The sequence below is a fragment of the Osmia lignaria genome, chromosome 16, assembly GCF_051020975.1.
Source record: "Osmia lignaria lignaria isolate PbOS001 chromosome 16, iyOsmLign1, whole genome shotgun sequence".
NCBI lineage: Eukaryota > Metazoa > Arthropoda > Insecta > Hymenoptera > Megachilidae > Osmia > Osmia lignaria.
In genome coordinates, this window is record NC_135047.1 from 5,649,647 (window position 1) to 5,670,508 (window position 20,862).

Here is a 20,862-nt window from a genome sequence, read left to right on the forward strand (position 1 = left end):
ATTCAGTTGACCGAACGAATGAAACGACCGGGGAAAATTCTCCAATTTCGACGAACGATAAAGCTGAGAGTTGGTAACAGGTTTGTTAAAGGCTGTTAAATGTATAATTTTCATAATTTTTAAAGAAACAGGGTGAAATTTAGGAAATGGAAATGATACGAAAATTGAGGCTCTCTCCAGGGTCCGCCATTCGAGGGTTAAACAGTACTCGAAAATGACGGCTCATTTATGAATGTTCATAATACACAACGACTGTTGAAAATTTAATATGAAAGCAGGTTAATATACATAGCTCGTATCGACTAGAATCTAGATACTATACATTTGAACTATTGAAACTCGGCCGTGCATCTCGTCCGACAGTTTGAAATTCATTTTGTAGCAGCGGGAAACTTCCGTCGTTACGAGAGGTAGTTAAATTCCAAGCACAATTGTCCTAGAAATTTCTGTCGTTGAAAAACAATCGTCCGTCGGGAATGCGCGACTTCCCGTTCCTTCGCGTGGAAACGCGAGAAAGATGATTTTCCAAACGCGAACGGTTCTCGTCAACGGACCGAGGCATCGATGTTCGTTAACGGAATGCAAAACTGTTCGCGGGAACGTCGTGTTTGTCGCGGAAAATGGATAGCGCAATTTTACGTAATGGAAGACGACCGGAGCCGGAACAACATTTAATCGCTTTCGATTGTCGTCCGTTCGTGATATACGACTCGTTGCGGCCACGTTTAGACTTCTTTCCCGCCATTTTTTCTTATTTCCTTCCCGCTTTTTGCGCGCCTTCGACAACGCTGGAACTCGGCCATAAGCACGTACGTCTTGCAAATTTATGCGAACAGGAGGAAAACTAAAGGGAGGATATTTAAACGAGAGAAAATGCAGCTACGCTTAATGTCACTGGCTCGGTTAATAAATAAATCCGTATAGCGATGAGGAATTTTTTCGAGTTAACACGAAAACGAGTAGGAAGATCGAACGAAACGATAACGAGTAATGGCGCAGCACGAAGTCGACTTTTCTTTCCACTCGAACCGTTTAATTCCAATCGATCGAGCGTCAAACAGTTCCGCGGTTTGGCATCGATCTGACGAGTTCAAGCACTTCGATGTCCTCTCGAGACGAGCATCGAGATCGACGGCAACGGGTGTTCGAGTAAGAGAGGGTTCGCGTAAAATAACCGAACTTAATTATCGGTTGATGAAAACTCGCGAAGAAGAGCTTCGATATTTAGTCAACTTTTCCTCGAGTGTCCTTTCAAAAGTGGAACACTTCGAAATGTCCGGAAACGTGAGACAAACTGCACTGAACTCTTTAGAAACCGATTCGCAGAGCTCTCTCCGGAGAACATCTATCGGTGAAACGCGATAGAATCGTTTCGAGAAACTTTCTTCTTATAATAGAACGAAGCGAAGTGACCATTTCGTTGTTTCTCGAATTAAATAACTTCAATTTAGCTCATTCAGTGTAATGGGGTTTATAGAAAAGTGATGATTATTGTTTCCAACAGAGAATAAAAGAGAAAAAAATTAATTTTTTTAAGAAATAGAATTATGAGAATTTTTTTATTTATGAATTAAATGAATTAAAACTCTTTAAATTACAATTAATGTACCATGGAGCCAAGTAAATTTGAAACGAAGACAGTTATAAAAATGTGGGTCAGTTTCATCGAAATTAATATCTGTGTGTGTTACATTATACGGGTAGTTTGCATGGAAACGTATGCAAAGTCCAGAGAACCATCTAAAAATCCCTACTGGCCACTTTATATCACGCTGACATTTACAGCTTCCCAGAAACGACCCGAAGGAAGACATTTCACAGTGGTTCATGGATAGAATTAGCCTCAGAGCTAGAAGAAATTAGGATCACGGAAAAGAAAATGTCCTGGCCACTTCATATCCCCATTTACCTTCACAGTTCTTTAAGGGAGGAGACACTTTGCTAGCTTTCACGAATGAAATTAGTTTCAAAGTTGAAGAAATTAAAACCTTGAGAAAGGGATGTGTCCAAAATGCATTAGGACCCATTTGAAAGTTCAAATAGAATTTTATAAGAAAACTAATTGAAATTTATAGTTCCTGAAATTATGAATATCGAGGGAAAATTTGTTTTCAAAATAGGCAATTAAAATCTCGCCAATAAATAGTCGATTAAATTCCCACTGAAATTTTCAAATCACTCAAAACTGTGAAAATAAGCTTTTCCTTTTTCCATCAATTCCAAGATCAAAGCAGCATCACGTACCGAGTCGAAATGAAGTTTATTTATCATCAAAAATGCATGTGCGCCGTTCGTTTATTTTCAATTAACCTGTCCGACAGGTATTACCGTCACGTATCATTAGCGATACGCTCTCAACTCTGCTCGCTCCCTTTTTTCCTCTACTTTTAGTTAAATTTATGCGAAACTCGGTGCCTGTTAAATGAGCCGTACACGATGTATAAGATCATCGACTGGCACGAAAGAGCAGTGACCAAAGAGAAGTGTCGCTAATCTAGTCCGGATTCTTCGGCGCATGTCGCTAGATGCTTAATCTCCGGTTAGTTGCACGACTAGATTTTCATTTACATGAAAACCGTATTAAACACGCTCGAGAATAACGACACACCGTGTGTGTCCTGAACTATAGCATGGATTTATGTTGAGACGCACCATATGCGTCTTATAAAGAAATTGATGTTATTAATCAGTACTTTAATAGCTACTCAATATACATGTACGATTATATAGGTATAATTTATCTTTTAATGGGCTTGATTTAAATATTTATGCAGAGCGAGTCTCTTTATAATGATAATGATTGATAATGGAGATAAATGAGTAGACAAAGATAGTGATAGATTAATTTTCAAATTTATCATTATTTCAAATTTTAATTTTAATTTATTTTTGCTAATTATATGGTTATATAAATTTTGAGGCGTTTGTTACCAATTATTCCATGGTAATCAATGTATTAATTGCCACAGTAGAAATAACGATATATGGTCAGACATGGAGTAAGAATCGATAAAGTTCAGGTTTTATGGGTTGTCAATTATAATACGAAGGAAGCTGTTTATCATATCCTTAACTATCTTATCTAAATAATGAAAAAATTATATAAAAATGAATCTGTACGTGAGTGATCTAGATGTTGCAATGTTTGAAAGAAAAAGAAGCACTCTGCCTGCTAAGGATCATTAAGACTGAGACTGCAAAATAAATTCGCAGCTGCGAACGTTGTCGAGATCGCTGATACGATTGGATATCGATTCTCTTCGACTGAAAGCGTCTTCGAATGAAAATCGTCACGGAAATGAATCGGTCGAAAGAAGGTTTCTTCGACGTCCATTAAATTGCTTCCGCGTTCGGCGACTCTCGGGTACGCCTTTTAATTAATTATCATAACCAAACCGTTGCTCGTATTCTGGAAATTACGAGCATGCTTCAGCTTGCTCGATGTAAATTCATTTCGAATGAGGTGAAGAGAAATTCTGTTGATTTCATAATCGTCACATAATGAAGTACAGCCTCAGAATAGTACAGCAGTTTAAAATTTCATTTGTGAGCGTAAGATCGTAGTGTTGTTAGTTCGAATAATTAGAGAACGAAATGTTCTAATAATTTGGGTAAGCGGCTCGAGCTTCATGAAGGATGAAAGATAGCTATACATGATATTGCAGGAAGTAGAGGATAGAAGAGGAAGAGTATAGAATATCTATCGTGGATAAAGCACCGTCTAATTATATCAAACTAATTATAAATCAATAATTAAATGCTTGGAAGATATAGGAATTACCAAAATCTTGAAATATGGAATATGTTTCCATATTATTATTTGAGTAGTTAAAAAATTATGAAGTTATTTTATTTGGCCACCCTATGGGTGAAGTAAACTTCAAAATGCAATATCTTTTCTTCCTATTTTACCTTATTTTTATACAGAAAATTTCTACAGTTTTATCCGTAAAAATTCAGAAACTTTAAACTGTAATTCTGACATTTCAGTTCAGGAAAGTCTCAAATGAGCTGCACAACAGATACCCTAATGAATCTTGTCACCAACAAGAATTCTCTTCGCCGACGAGTCTCCCTATAAATAGCAACATAGTGCAGCGACAATGCAACGTTAATCCGATTCATCGGCGAACGAACAAGCAACCGGAGAAGTCGTTGGATCCATCACGGGCAAGGAAACGGTATCTCCGTTGTTAGCACGGTTCGCACGCGTTTATCCGTCGGGCATTAATTGTCCGTTACCTCGTTCCACTGGTTTCGCCTTGTTTCACCTTTCATCGGTGTGTCCGCTCGGTGAACAACGACCCTACGTGGGGAAATCGCGATCAAGCAGATAGGGGAAGCACGGAAACAGTGGAACAAAGAGACACGTAGAGGGTAACCAAGGCTTCGTTCGCGCGTTAGTCACACTTGCCTTTACCCCGGGGAGAATTGGTGTGTCAGTTACAGGGAAGTCGTGGCTTTCTTTCCGCAAATCCCTCGAGAGCTTCGTGACGGTAAATCGTTGGAATTTTTCTAACCGCCCCAAGAACTGTACACCCTCCTACAGCTTTCCGGCGTATAGTAAGAATACGAGACGCGGAATAAAGTCGCGCAGCCACTCGACGATTATTCGAGCAAAAAGTGAAAAGGGCTTTCCGTGCAATTTTTACGAGCTAATTTGAATATCTTATTGGCGGATAACTGTGAGATTTGAACGGTTCTAGAAAATCAAGATTGTGAATTTTGAGAATTGGAAGGGAAATTGTTGGATTTTAACCCTTCGAATGCTAGATACTTTCAACGAGTGGAAATTTTATCTTCTGTAATGAAAAATGGCTAATATTAGGAAAATTTTGACCCCTTCTTTTTTTGAGAGTAAGACTTTTTTGTCAAGAGTTATGAAACTTCTGTCATTTGTATATCGACATTTAGAAATGAAATGGATAGACAATAATATATTTATCATGACAAAATCTGTTCCAATATTGTACACGACTTCTGCTGTTGAAATCTGTGAATGGCAAACAATGTCGGATTGCTTTGTTCGATTCATTTCCCAAGGATGTTTGATTCAATCAATGTTCAACGGAATTGTTGAGATACATAGTTTTGCTGGTTCCAGTTATTCGATACATTTGCAAATGCAATTTGCAACGTAATTAGGGAACTTCGAAAGGGGATACATTGAATTTCGATTCCCTGATTAGCAGAGAGTTTGAAATCGTGGCTTGTCTTCAATCAGAATGACAAGTTTAATTCCAATTTCGCTGAAAATGCACTAATTTGTAGAAGTTAAAATAAGGTAATGAAAACTGTGGATTCTGTAACTGGGTACGCTGAAATCACAGGAAATTCTTTCACAAAGGTAACAAAAAGCAAGCGACGAGTGAGTGTACCAAAAAATCCAGGAAATGCTTGAACAATTTGTAAGTTAAATCCGCGTAATGGCATTCAAAAAGGGTCTCGCACGAATTAAAGGCCCGCAGAACGCTGCGAGGCTGTTTTTCTAAGAACCGTGGGCGAGTTAGAAATTACAATCCCTCGAGGGCAGAACAGTCCTCTGCGACCCAGCAAAGCGGATTACCATTCGTAATCGTGCAAGAAAAATATGAACCCGTGTGGTCGGCAGAGACACGAGTCATTTGCACGAAACTGATGTTATTATTCGGCATTTGTTATCTCGAGAATCCTGGATAAAGAACTGGCGACATACAGAGTGTTCCATAAAAGCGCGAAAAAGTGTTAATATAGAAGTTGTAACAGAAATACTGAAATTAATAAAAAAAGATTTTATTGACTATTAATTATTTTACTAAGATTCTAAATAAATTATTGCACATAGCCAATTATGTAAATTTAGAAAATATAGAAAATTTAGAAAAGTTTATACGAAATAAGCTTATGTGGGTTCAATTTATTACAGAACACCCTATATATTTTCAGGACAGCAATGACAAGACGTGATTCTTCATCCGTTTGAACCGGATCCTTCGTTTACTTCCTGCCCCATGTGTGGTACAACGAGTTGCAGAGCAACTGCTGGAATGCACCATCTAAAACGGGGTGAATAATTTTTCCCCGTTACGTGTGGCGTGCACCGTTTTAATCTAATCAAAACAACTCGACCAAAGCGACGAGGGAAAAAAAAGCGAAACGACGGAAACGGGTTTCTATGTCCTGTTACGCGGAAAACGTTTTTGCGGCTGAACATAGCCTCGACGAGATTTGATTGTGGAGGGAAATTTAGGAAAATTTTCAGAAAAACTGTTGCAATTGCTTGAAGCTGTTAAATTCTAAACCATGTTCCTATGGTCGCTTTTATCATTGACTTTGATCACTGATTTTTGAATAAACGAATGATTTCAAGATATCAAAATTCTGACACGATTTGATGACACAAAAGTATGAAATAGTGAAATGAATTTTCTCTAGCCACAAATATTCGAAGATTATATCTGCTGAAGAATAACTGCACACGTTCACACGAGGTTTTCGTACAATACATTTTGTCAGCGGCTTGCCGAGCCAGTAGTTATACCATAGTTAAATGGGAGCACGTGCACGCGCATAAAGACGACGCGAGGACACCGGGTCCTCTCGTTTATCACTCGATGCAAGGACACAAGGAACTCTGACAAATATCGGACGGTACATTGCCCAGGGCCACTGACACACCGGTGAAATCAATTTCAGGGAAATTGCAACCGACTCTCGCAACTTAAACTCCTCGATAATTTATGGTCTCTGTTTGGTACATGCTTGTACAGCAAACTCTTGAATACGCGATACATTTGAGAACGGGTGAAGATATATATTCACGGTTTCTCATCGATGGTTTCCTATATATTCATAAAAAATAATTAAATTTCTCGTGTTCATAATTCACGATTTACATATTCGCAAGTTTTCTTTGAAACTCTTCCGACGGCAAGTATAAAGTTTCTAAATTCTCGTAAGTTTCGTTATCGGTTCGTTAAATCCTACAGCAAAATAATATGTTCCGTAAAAATTTATGAACGACGTCTCTATGATATTTTCTTCCAGCATAAACGAAGAAAATAAAGCGTCTGAGATGAAGAGTGACAGATCGAAGCTCCTGTTACCAATTATGTCGTTCCAAAGCCGACATGGTTTCTTACATGTCGTTAAAAACGTATTTCTAGTCACGGAATAATGGAAGGAACACGTAACAGGTAAACGAAGGGAAAAGTTGTCGGAATTACGACGGGAACCACGTTTCAGAACGAGGAAAGCAATTTATTCTGCTTGTCTACTTTGCTCGCTGCTCGGAACCGAGCACGTTTTATTCGTTCACGTTAGCAGGTTATCTTTGTGGAAGTTTCGACAATAGTTAACTGGCAAAAAGAAAGCAACTTCCTGGACAAACTTCCGCGTCGTACGTTTATTCATTGTTATGTCTCGATATTCCTCGTTTTCCTTCATTTCTGAATTTTTCTTCAACTGAAAGGTTCAACTTCCCGTCTCATTTCATATTTTATATCGTTTGCATTGCATTGTAATCGAGCATTATGATTTTAAAAATACTATATTGTACGTAATACAGTGTTTCATGGCAATGAAATTTAAAACACAAAAAGCAGAATATTACGGAATAAAATGCTGAACAAACAACCCACCTTTTCCGCCCTCCGTTTCTCCGCGTTTTCATACTGACCCGCCTATATCATTCTCGCGTTACACATGCATAAGGGAGAGTCTGGATCGGAATAAGCGAACAGTTCCCAATGGAGCATGAGTGCCGAGGCTACAGGCGAGGATAACTGGTTGCAGTCTACCGAGCGTTCCCTCGAATATATCGTACGTGCCATCGAGCCGGCTATTGCACAATAAATATCAACCCTCTCGACGAAAACGGCAAAAAATTGATGCGACTTCCGCATCGACGAGGTCTCTGATTTTAACGACTTTCCGATAACGCGTGCTCCAAGTACGCAGCGGCAAGTTTAATGAAGCGTGAGCTGCTTCGTGATTTAACGAAGACGAGGCGGTGCGTGCCAAAGGAACGCGGTAGTTTATATTATTGGTCAGCCTAAGTCTCATTTGAATAATTCTGCAGATTATTAGAGCAATTTTGTTCGATTTGATATCTGTTTTCCATATCGGAATATTACCATCCTTATTCAACAGTGAATTTTATTATCGGATCGTCCTATAAATAATATAACGGAAACTATAAAATATAATGTTCTTAATTAGGTATCTTGTTTGTACAAATACCGATGTGGAGTATAAATATATTGTCAGTAGTATTTGATGGAACAGAACTGTGAATAATCTTAAAATGGATCGCCTCAGAGATCTTCTCATTCCGATGCTATAACGAACTGCACCGTCGACGTGAATTCTAATTGGAATTGGTGGACAGAATGATTTAAGAAACAGTAGAGCAATTTCAGTCTCCAAGTTTCATAGAGTAATTTGATGGATGATATTAGAGAGATTCTATTGAATGAAACTGTTTAATAATAATTTACATTTGCTCTCATTTTAATTCATCAATTTCACGACGCAAAGTGCTCTAACAAATCGAACCGTTCGATCAACGTCCTCTTAATGAAACACAATGAAAATGGTATTCGTACCTCTACATATAAATCGCGATCTGTTCAGAATTATGATAGAATTTCGTACGTTTCTCATATAGAATGAATTATTATAGCTCTACGTGTGTGCATCGTAATTTTTTCCCATCCAGTCTCGTTGCCGTGCAATTTTACCAGAGGAAATCCCAGAGTTCGTCAACGTGGTGCACAGAGCTCATTCCCGTTCTACATCGAGTGCAAGCAGAACGAACAAGTATATGATCAAGAAGTCATGCGAGTGAAGTATAGAATCAAGTAGGGATGAGATATTATGAAAAGGAAACATTTGTTGAGAGAGTGAATTCGGTGAAAAATGGATGGTGAAAGGAAGATTCGTTCCTGAATCGAACGGAAAATTTACCAACTTGAATATAAAACTGAATACCATCGTTAAGTAAAAAGAATTTCCCTACCACACGATGACCCATTTGTTCTCGTTTCCGAGTGACATTCGGTGTTGTAGCATCTGCGCGGACAACGTTTGCAAACGGAAACGACGCGTTCAAGATGGCTCACGCGAAATGAGGTTTCCATCAGTTAGTTTGCAAATTTCCAAAAGTTACTTCCGGCCGAGTTTCGTCTCGGCCGGATGGCAGGGCTCAAACTCCCATTAACGCGATCGAGGCTGGCAGAGGGTAAACTTTTCCACGCGGACCAGTTCCCATCTTTCCAAGTGCTACGACAAAGACATTCCATCGAGGGTAAGGGTAAAAGGAATTCCTTCCCTTGGTTACCTTTCGAAACGAGCACGTGTGCCACCATTGCCTCACGGAAACTACCTACATATGTACGTACCGCACTTAGCTCTGTCTTCTCTACCTGTTCTTTCCCTTATCGTTCCGTCGCAACGTTCCTTAGAAACACGGGCCCTTTACCTTTACGTGTCTCTGATCTCTGCACTCGGTGCTTACTACTCCCACGAGAGAGTTCTCTTTGAATTGAACCTTGCAATCAGAGTGTCTTCTATAGTTTCTTGCTGATACCATTGATTGGAATGATAGCGTTTCTTCATTTTTATGGAAGGAGATTTCAGATTTAGATATGAATAATATGAAATACAAAATTCAATTCAAATCGAACCTCTCTCCATGGTCCGCCGTTCGAGGATAAATGTATTTCCTTGGGAATTTGATTTGAACGAAGCTCGTTATTTTTTACTATTTGGATTTCAATTGAGCCTTTGATGTATGTATAAAATACAAGGGTTTTTTTCAAGGATTTTCAAAGGAAGTAAGAAACAATATCTTAAAAATGTCGACGGGAAAGTAAACGACCTCGTTTTCCAAGGCTTCGGAGTAACTACATTCTGATGCATTGAGAACGAAAACTTCAAAGGGACACCACCTCCCTAGTTATCTCAGCTCTGAATAACTGCACCAAAGTCTATTGAGATCTCTCGAAAGGGTGCCAGCAATGCACGGGCACGTAATCTTATTTCGCGATCGCGAAAGCTAACAAAGTGAAAGCAACCGGCGCTGGTAAGAACATTACGTTTAATCCTGTGTGAACAAATCAAAGGGAGCGACGTTTCCATTCGGCAGACGGAAAATACAGCCAACTGTTAAACCCTTAAACGACTATTGTTTCAACGTACGATGCCTTTAATTATTCCAACTGGTGTATAACTTCTACCATTGTGTTTGAATTTGTGGCAGGAGAAATGAAAAATTTAGTTAAATTAACCTGCTTTTCAAAGGAATATATTTTATTAAATATTTATCTAAAAATTTCCACAGAATAAAAAAAAATTCCTCCTTGCAAGATCGTAAATCTGCACGACCAAAAGTGTCTCAGCGAACAAGATACAATGTCAAAGCGTCCGAATTTATCAAACACTCACTTTTATCAGATGAACTTCCACCCTAAATCCACAGGAAAAAATTTTCCTTCGAGGATAAAATAATCACAGGAAAAAAGGAAAGATCACTGGCTACCCATAGGGACAGGAGGAAGCTTGATGAATGCAAGCAATGTACAATCTGTTAATGGAACATAACCATGGAATTTTCGGGTTCGTACGAACGTGAGAATATCGTGTTCACAATATTTCATTCAATGAACGGTGTTCCATGCAAAAGCCACGTAGAAAGCTTTTTCCGATAAGTCATGCAGTCGTTGTGTATTTCGAGGGACGCTAACGCGTGAACAAACCCGGGGCTTAACGTGGATTAGGAATGAATTTGTAGATGTTTCGCCATTTATAACGGAGAATACACTGACAGTAATTTGTTCGATAATTTAATTACCAACAGTCAAGGTGATAATGTTTTTCTGTGGGATATGAATTTCCATTTTTGATCATGATTTTTACTACTACCTATTGTTATTTTTGTTCAGCTTTTAAAGTACTTTTGTTTGCACATCCGGAAAACCAATATTTCGGTTTCCCATGACTAGTGATAGATTTTAAATATACATCGGAAAAATCAATATTTTTCTTGTCAATGCTGACACACTTCGTCCCTCGATTTCGTGAACATGATATAAATTTATTTTACAAAATCCTCTACTCTTCTTGAAAATTTAAACTTTTATTATAATCCGATAAAAAATAATTTTGATTTGTATGTTCCATTTCTGTTTGAGAACGAATGCAGTCAAAGGGGTTGCTGTTTCATTTTGACCAATGTAATCGAAAATTTTAGTGATCGGATGACAAACGGCTGTTTCGACTAGGTTCTTAGGTATTTACCAGCTGACGTACAACACATACGAGCACCATTCTGATGATGCATTGCTCTGTGACGCTTCCAGTGCATTGCAACCCCTTTTCCGACGACCGAAGCGCCGATATTCCGGCCAATGTTCTCGTTGCTTGGCACACAACAACGATTTATTATCAAGACTGACGTTTTCTTGGGGTTTCTCGGAGAGAAACGTGAGCACCCGGTGCTTAAAGGGGTTTACGAAGTTATTGGTCGTAGTTGTTTAAATGTAGGACCAACTTGAAGAGTTTTTTCGAATTTAAAGAAACTTCTCTTCTTCGAGTGTTAAGAAATAATTTTATTATCCTTTAAATGAATGAAATTTCAGGACAAAATTATTTTTCAATTTCAAAGACATTGAGAATCAACACCCTCCAGAAATAAAGGAAATAGAATAAAATTTACTTGGCTGAAAAATTACCCAAATTGCAAATACGTAAAAATAATTATCCTTTTTCGGCAAGAAATTAACCCAGCCTTCTTTGTTCATTTTCCTACGAAGAGCGTTGTAAGGTACCTAACGACCTGGATGAAAAAGAAGTTACCATCATGCATAAACCATGCGGGGGTCGTTATGAGGCGCGTTCTGTTTGAAAGTAGCGATAAGTCCTCTCAGCAAAAAAGGGAAGACTAATAAACTAAGAATATTAAACAAATAAAGAACTTTTCGTATCATTTTATAAAACTCGATACGAAATCCTCTACTGAATTATTCCGTTCGCTTCAACAAAGCAGCCTTCGGAAAATCCCGATCGCGCGTTAACTCTAACAAAAACTTTACCTTAGAACAGCCCGTAAACGCATATAAAATTAGTAAGTAAGCTTCATGATATCGAAGCGTCCGTCGAGGCTAATTTAAAGTTCCCGGGACAGAAAGAGTCAAGCGGATCAACGAAGGAAACTTTTCTAATTAATCGAACCTTCGGATAACGGTGAGTCTCGATGAAAAATTCTATCGCGTTACTCCTTTCGTTTCCTCGACAAAATCCGAAGATGTTGATCGAGATTATCAGTCGATAGAAGATTACAGGCTATATGGCCGTAAGAAACGATCGTTCCTCTCTAAATCGTACAGTTTCTCGCGTTAAATCAGGACCCCCACCCTCTTACACCCATTCGCCCTTTAGCTAGAGACGTTATCGAGAGCTCGTTAAAAAGGAATTGCCCTATAATCGATACTCTTAGAATCTCGGACCGTCTGCTCGATAGAAGAGATCCACGGAGTAGCAACGAAGGAGCCATATAAATTAACTACGACCATGGGAACAGAATCCTTTCGAGCCCTTCTTGGACAGCGAAGAAATGAGAATTAGATGAGAAAAGTGAACTAGAAAGGGGAAGGAGTCTATCTGTCGACGACAGCTTGCTTTATCGGGGAAGATGCTCTTCGGCATGATCTATGTAAGTAATCGCGGCGGAAATTCCCGCGCGCGAACCAGCGGTTTCTCGAATTATTAATTTCCACCCTGTGATTCCGCGCGATCCCCTTTATCCTCGACATTTCACTTACTTCCTCCGCAACGAACGCCTTTCGGAATTTATTTGCAGAAAAGGAGATGAATTTTGGTCTTGAACCTTGAATCAGTATTAATTATCGAAACGTAACGCTCAAATTTTCTGTGAGGGTTATTAAAAATTAATTCTAAGACAAACGATCCATTTGTAACAAAAGATCGTGTCAGGTAGAAATGTATGAAACGTCGTTTGAAGGAAATTCAAGTCAGAATTGCTGATAAATATTTGATATTAAAAATCCTTCTTTTTCCCTGCACTGTCTCCGGGGAAATGTTAAAAAGTACAGATCCGACGCGTTGTAACGTTACAGCCGGAAGGTTTCTCAATTTCCAACAACGTCAGCGATAACGTCATCGAGCCTCGAGTTCCCGCAAACGATCTATGCAAGAATAATGACATTCCGTCCCGGTAGTATCGCGTTTCGAGCGGAAAGAACGTCGTTTTACCCCTGGTTCCCTGGCATAAATAACAATCACGAGCTCGTCGTTTCATTCGAAAACGGAGTCGACGCGCAGCGACGTCATTTATTTCCTGCTTATTTTTGTACCTCCGACACCCCCTTACACAAGGGTTTATCCGTAATGCAGTCGCGTCCCTGGCAGCTTACAGCCGGTTCCCCCTTTCAACGGGATCGCGCGTTAAAATTCAATCCTGCAGGATTCGACGAGGCGTAGAACGTAGAACGATCGAGTTCCCTATAACGGAGACTAGGTAAATAAGGTGTGAACGATGAGTTATGGCAGTGCTAACTTTCTCGCCCCCTCATCCGTTACCTACGTCGAAGGAATTCTTCTCTGTTCCCACGGTATCGCGTGCCTCGGACACCCACCCTTCCGTAACTCCGCGACTACCCCTCGCGTCGTTAGCCAGTCAAAATGAGAAATTGCCAAGGGAGGAATACCGGTAATCTGGTTATTCAAGGAAATTCTCGTAGACTAAATCGCGTCGGAAGTTCGGAGAATTGTATCATCGACGATTGATTCCTCATCAACGTATTAAGATCATCTTGTAACCAGAATAATGCTCCTCCACTTGCACAGTTTGAATCGTCGATCGTGGAACAATTTAGACGACTTTAATCAAGTCGAGAGTGAAATTAGTGTAAGAACGGCTCCACGAAAATGCCATTTGGATAATTAAATTTGATTGCGACGAATTAGTCGTTAGGGGTGGGAACGTCATCGAGGAAAACAGTGGCAACGCGTCTAGAAGGATTTTCAATCTCGCGACGCCGAAGTTTCGAACTAATTATCCCCGGGCAAATAAGTCGCTGAATGTGCTTCCCTTCTTCGCGAATAACAGGGACAAACTTCTGTCGACCGCAATTCAGAGAATGAACGATAAAGAATAATATTGAACGTGCAAACCACTCCCGTTACGGAATGTAGTTAATTTTCATTCAATAATTGAACTTGAGTTTGCAAGTGTGTTCTCGTATGATATCGACATGCTATGTCAAACTTCAACATAATATTTAATTACAGGAAAGTTGTAATTAAATTTCAATTTTCTCTTATTTCACTTAAATTAAGCTGTTAATTGGCTCTTTAATATTATCAAGTTTGATGGTAATATCATTCAAAATTTTTTCATAGTCTTTATTTCATATTTCATTTCTCATTTTCACGTAAATTTATGAAACACTTGATACTTCAACCAAAATCAATTATGTTCCAATAAATCAATTATTGCACATCACTCGACTTTAACCTCTTCACTACAAAGGCGAAATGCCAGGGGATCCATAAACCTATTAGCACCCTGTCTTCACACCAGGGTAAAATAAGGAAGACCATTCATAATTAAATCTAAAGTTTCCATGTGAGGTTAAACGAACCACTGATGGGTCTTGATGGACAACAACATGCATTCCATCATAAATCAATCCTCATTAAGCACCTTAACTTCCCTTTCTTCATCATTACAATTACAACCAGATAATAATCCTAGAAACTTTTTTATCCAATGTTTCATTTTCATGAAAGAATATAATCAGGCTCGCAATTCTATGCTCGCGAAAATGATAAAGCTTGCCGCATTACACGAAGCAATCCCGAGTCCCAGCCACGAAACAATGTTACCAACGCTCATTCGCAATCGTCTTAACTCGATTTCCGTTGAATACAGCCTAAAATCCTCCCGGCACAATTACGTTCCTCGAAAGCGGACGCCTTCAGCCACGAATTTTCGCGAATAAGTGTAAACACGCGTGTTCGTGTGGCGCCTCGCCCACCCACAAAGAAGACTGAGGATACTAGCTGAGATCGTAAGTGAATCTCGTACTCTCAGTATGAGCTTCCGAATTTAGCAAATGCCAGTTGTCAGCGGGATTATTTGCGAGTTAAAAGTTTCCTTAAGCTTGTTTTATGACTGCAACTTTGAAAAATATTCATCAATCGGTTCCTCAATTTTCGCTTAGAAAATGAACGAACATTTTAAGCTTTGACGAGAGCCTAGCATTTCTTGCTTTTCCTTGTTCGCTTGAAAAAAAAAAGCGACGTTTCAGGAATTTGCATGCTATGAATAGGTATGAAGCGCTTGAGTACCGTGGAAGCCGGGTCTAAATCTTTTTCATGGAAATTGTGACTTAGATCCGGAGAATATTCGCGCGAATAAAAACGTACTCCTAAAATTCCGATACCGAGGGAACAAGGAAACGAAACATTAATCAACCGAATTGTTACCCTCGATTTAATGTTTGAATAAGGAATTCAGATATCTACAGAAAAATAGAATATGCCAATAATAAAATAATTGTGATTTCTTTGAAAAGTAAGTGAATTTTCTTGAAAGCAGTTTAAAGGTTAATCTTGACCCTTTTATCGGACTTTTATTTCGTCTTTCGTCTAACTTTGCTGCCGATAAGTCGCGATATTAGTAAGTCTTCCTTCTCGATACTTTCTCCGAAGCTTGATAAAAAGACATATTGCCGAAGTTTCGAAGAAACTAGAAACGTTCAAGTTTCAAGCGACTCTCGGTGCCTGGAGAATTTCAACGCGCACCCGAGATTCACGGATATACACGTTCGCACACGAGCATAAATACTTTTGCTTTCTTCGATGCCATTTTTATTACCTTTGGGAGGAATTACCGAGGAACCTGCCGCGATAGTAAAGTACCTCGAACAACCGTCATTTGCGACTTCGAGATACCGCCTGTTCGACGTTGCAATCGAAATCTACGCTCTCAAGTGTCGACATCTCCTATCAGTCAGAATTTTTACGACAAATGTCTTTTTCCCTCACTAATCTTGTATCTGTTTCACGTTACAACACCAATAAATACAATAGTAGAGATTACGTTTTATTTATACTTATTTCCCTTGGTAAACATAGATACTCTTTTATTTTATGGGAAAAATACGAGCTCTTCTATGGATATATTCGTCAATAAATTTGTTTTGAATCTGACAGAAGAATAAAATTTGTTTTTGTGATAGATAAAATATTTATACGAGGTAAATCATGCAATAATAAATCGTGCAATATTAAATGAATTAACTACTCGTGAACTTCTAATTAACCAAAAGCTACTTCGACACCTGGGCGTCCCAAATATTTCCAAACTCCGTCCACAATTTTCACGCAAACGTAACGTGCAATAAAACACGAACAAAACACGCCGATGGTAAATCCAATTTACCGATACCTTTGCGACGAAAGCCAGCGACTCGGGTTTCTCAAAGAAAAAACTTCACCGAGTGCCTTCATTTCGATCCGGTGATGAGCGTAATTGATGTCGGAAAACGGGACCGAAGCGAATCGAAGGAAGAAAAAAAAAAAAGGAAAGAAAAGGAAAGGCTACTCATTCAGAGTGTTCCCTTTGATCAATCAGACCACCGTTTCACGAACGTGATGCAACATCTGCGGTGGACCAAGCAAGACCCCCGTTCGGTAACCAGCAGTGGCCATTTTACTCGTCTCGAAGTTCGGCTGCTCGAAGTTGCTCGGTTTATACGTTTGATGTCTTTGCTTCCTCGCTTCTTATCATGCTTACCGCATCTACCCGGCTCGAACGAGCAGAATCGAACGGTTCCTCTTCGGCTTCGAAACATTTCAATTACTTATACCGTTCCCGACGTCTTCCTTCCTTCCTTCCGTTTCTCTCCATTAACGGCCAACATCTTCTCTACCCCTTTTACGGACCGCTGTACCGTGAAATTCAACGTTGATTTTGTTTTCGTTTTCCCCGCTGCTCCGGTGAATTATTGAAAAATCGCTGGGAAAGCACCCCGGCCACACGGAACGCGTTTCTTTGCCGTTGGATCATGGCTGAATATTAAACGAGCTTAGGGTCATTCGCGGGAAGAGGATGATTAGAAGTGCCTCGAATGAGCTGCAGGGATTTTCTTTCTGTTTCATGTAATTCTCAAAGTAGATGAAGAAAGAGTTCTTCTCGTTATTGTCGATAGAAATTGGGAATTTCAAGTTTCATTTACTTCACCATGCCGTTCGAGTAACCCATTCATTCAGGCACTTTGCAGAAACTAAAGCAAGTGTTTACAGCTCGTAATAGTATACTACTCGCTGAAAATTAGGCCAAAGTACCCTTGATTTCGCAACACTTAGCTGCACCCTCAGCCACGAATGAGTCATTCCAGGGAAGGAGATCGACAACCCAGAGAAACTGTTTCTAGCGACTCTCTTAGGAGCCATTTTCGAGGATCAAGTCTGACGACAGATTTGCTCGTGCAGTGCTAGCGTTTTGCTCAACCGTACAGGCAGGCACCTAGAATATCCATGTACCGTTTCGATTTGGGCAGGGTGCTTTGATTTGATTGACGACAGTGCCGATTCGACGATACCAATTGCTCCCTGTATACCACGCCGCTCGAGCACTTTCGATAGTCTATTCACCTTGAAACCGCAAACGTTCCCAGAACTACCGTTTCCACGTGAGCTACGGTATTTTCCCCCGCGAACGACGACCACCAATTCAAGCTTTCACGTCACTGTAAACTAACGTGGCAGTGTGGTACCCCGGGGAACAAGGTTTCATCCAATTCACCCTCACCTGGGTCTTTGTCTACTTTTGTTTGTTGAAAAGAATGACTATCGCTCGGTTTCTTTTACCGGCGGAACGAGCAACTAATTTCTAATGAAAATTTTTGGAATAAAAATGAATAAAATAAGCTACCAAACTGAAAGTTTGAATTTGAAAATGAATCAATCGTATCCTTAATAATTGGTATTTCAATATGTCTGACTACACACGACCGTCTTCACAGTGGCAATTGAATCACCAAGCGAGTGATATTAGAAAATTGAATAAACAGACATATCTCAAACATCAAATCCTTCCATGTATTTACAAAAGAAAATCTCGGAGGATCTCCAGAGATTCCAGCATCAATTGAAAAGGTCAACACAAGGAGCATCCGACGTCGGAATACGAAAGGAGCATAGGCGAGCACAAACAATTTCCTCAGAATGCATGCGATATTAGCGAGGACAGAAAGAATCATACATACAAGGTACGATGAATTTGAAGGGAGAACGGATACGTCGGTGTGGCCGAAAATCTAACTGAATTTATTCAAATCCCTATCGTTCCGGCTTTCGTGGCTCCTGGTAGCGGCAATAAGTCAGCATCGCGGTTACCAAGCAGTTTATGAATAATGCAACGAGCCAGCGAGACTTCTTTTTCCCGTGGATACGGACAAGAGAAACGAGAAAGGCCGACACACAAGAAGACCACGGCCGCAGACACAGCTCTGTGTACTCTTAAGAGACGAGCAAGCTCGTATCGGTGGCAGAAGCGAAAAGAGAGATGAAGATTCGCTCCATTCGCCGTGTGAAGCACAGTTGACACACTTTCCACGCGATCGATACGTCACCCACACCATCGCTGCATAAGAAGATCATCGCTGTTTGCATCAGCGTGCGGTTTAATTCGTAATGGTGTATTCTCTGTCTGGGGAACGTCATCGACCATCGTTGATTCAACGACAATATCGATCATTCGGTTCGCTGAATTTTCACTGCGATACACGCTCGTTACGTTTTTGTATACTTGGAATTTTACCGTTAAATATTACTTTTCAGTATATAACAATCTTTTGTTAAAAAATTTGTATGCATTGTTTCGATCTAACGATTGTATGTTTCAAACGTCTGACTTATGACTGACTTATACTCCTTCGTTTGAGGATTAAAACATGAAACGTTCAGGGATCAAAGTAATTAACTATCTCATGCCAACATTTTCTTATCTCAATGTAGAAATATAGATTTTCTGCGAAATGTTTGTTTTATGTGAAAGAAAGGAGATTTTAGAATCTATAGGGAAACACCGGAAAATCAGGCTCTACAATTAGGATTACAAGTCTGAAGATACTATCATAGCATGGTTACTTTATGAGCGTAGCATAACAGATTGCGGCTCCTAATCCTCCCTTCGAGCCAGATTTAGATACTGCATATGATAACACTCTGTTGAATAATAAATTTCTAAATGGAGCACGCATGCAGATGTTGAATTGAATATGTCTGCCAAATCCATTTGAAATTTTCATGCTAAGCACTTAATGATCTTCCTACGAAAAATAATTTTCTAAATTCGATACTTCCAATATCATATCTCTATTTTTCTTATCAAATTCAAAATCTTCGAATTCATTAATCTGAGAAAACTCACGACTTTTCAAGGAAGAGGAAAGATAAGAAAAGCCATCGCTAAATCTCGAAGAGAATCACGGATCTCTCAAGTACGAACATTTCGTTGAAACGACGAGGCGGAATTGCGATGGACGCGCACGCGTCGACGGAACGAAATAGCGAGCAATCGAAATCGACCGGTAATTCGATTAACCCTGGGAACACCGTTCAAATCGTTCTCGTTCATCACGGTTGGCTCGGTTTAAAATGGCCAAAGTAATCGGCGATAATGGACTCGCTTCGCGACGTAAAGAACCGAGACGCTGATACGCCTCGCGAAAACAAACAGGCGTCGACGACAGGAAACTTTATTAACGCGATCCGCAAACAGATTAAGCAAACGCTTATCCTTCACCAGTGAAATCCCTTTGCCTTTAAATGGCCTTAGAATTCGCGGTTCCCTAATCGTTGCACACTAAACCAGCCTATCAACGAACAACTTAACCCTTATTCTGTAGTGAAATTGTGTCTTCTGCTTGAATAAGGTAGCTGAATAATTTAAGCGGATCAACCTCAAAGAAGCAGTCTTTAATTAATAAACTTTGTGGTGAAGGAAAATTCCTAAGGGTTTCTGAAGTTAATGGCGAGTTAAAATTAACGAGATACTATTTCGATTTTATGCAACTTGAAATGAGAACATTTGAAATAGGCTATTTGTAAATGGAAGTCGAAAGCTAGAATCAATATTATATCAACTACTTAAGCAAATATATTTTGCTTAAAAATACTAAACAACAATGTAAATGCAAATTTTATATAACATAACGTCTTTATAATTAAAAGTTGATATAATATTATATGTGATAAAATCGTAGGTTTCATTAAATTTAAAAGCTAAATAAAGATTTAAGATTGTGGAAAGATTTACCATACGAAATGTTATTCGAATAAATTAGTCTACGTGTTCGATGAGCTCGTTTTTCCTAGAAATTCGTTCTCTTTGAGTTGTAAAAGCAGAGAAGACTCACCGATATTCCGAGCCCTCGTTGAGTTGTCTGACCGTAATAGGAAATTCACTGGGTCCGTGTGCCTTCAGGAGCTCTTGCAATCGTACCAAGCCTTCGTTGTTCTCATAGATGATGGTGAAACTCTTCCAGCCCCAGGCTTTTACCAAATCAACGTACGCCTGAAACAGAGCCATTTTATTAGCCGTGATCGCCACCTAGCTAATGATTCAACGTCCTAACGAAATATTTAGAATTCCATCGTAAAAGGGATTGTATTATAATTAAAATTTTAAAGATACAAAGAGCAATAGAAAGGTAGTTGATAAATTAATAAAAAGAATCGATTACAGCAAACATTATTAAAATTTAAATATTCACTTTTAAAAACTTCTGAATATTGAATGGAATATGCTATATTATACATCTTAATCGAACTCCGACTCTTTCATGTCAA

General features: G+C 39.3%; 1 protein-coding gene across 11 annotated transcripts in view; it reads right to left on the reverse strand.

The window, feature by feature from the left end:
* Positions 1-20,862, reverse strand: part of KaiR1D (Kainate-type ionotropic glutamate receptor subunit 1D) — a 168,464-nt gene that overhangs the window by 32,606 nt on the left and 114,996 nt on the right. For all 11 annotated transcript variants that reach the window (XM_034317627.2, XM_076692912.1, XM_034317629.2 and 8 more), the window contains one exon: positions 20,430-20,587. In XM_034317627.2, the coding sequence (XP_034173518.1) occupies positions 20,430-20,587 (158 nt within the window). The remainder of the gene's footprint in view (positions 1-20,429; positions 20,588-20,862) is intronic.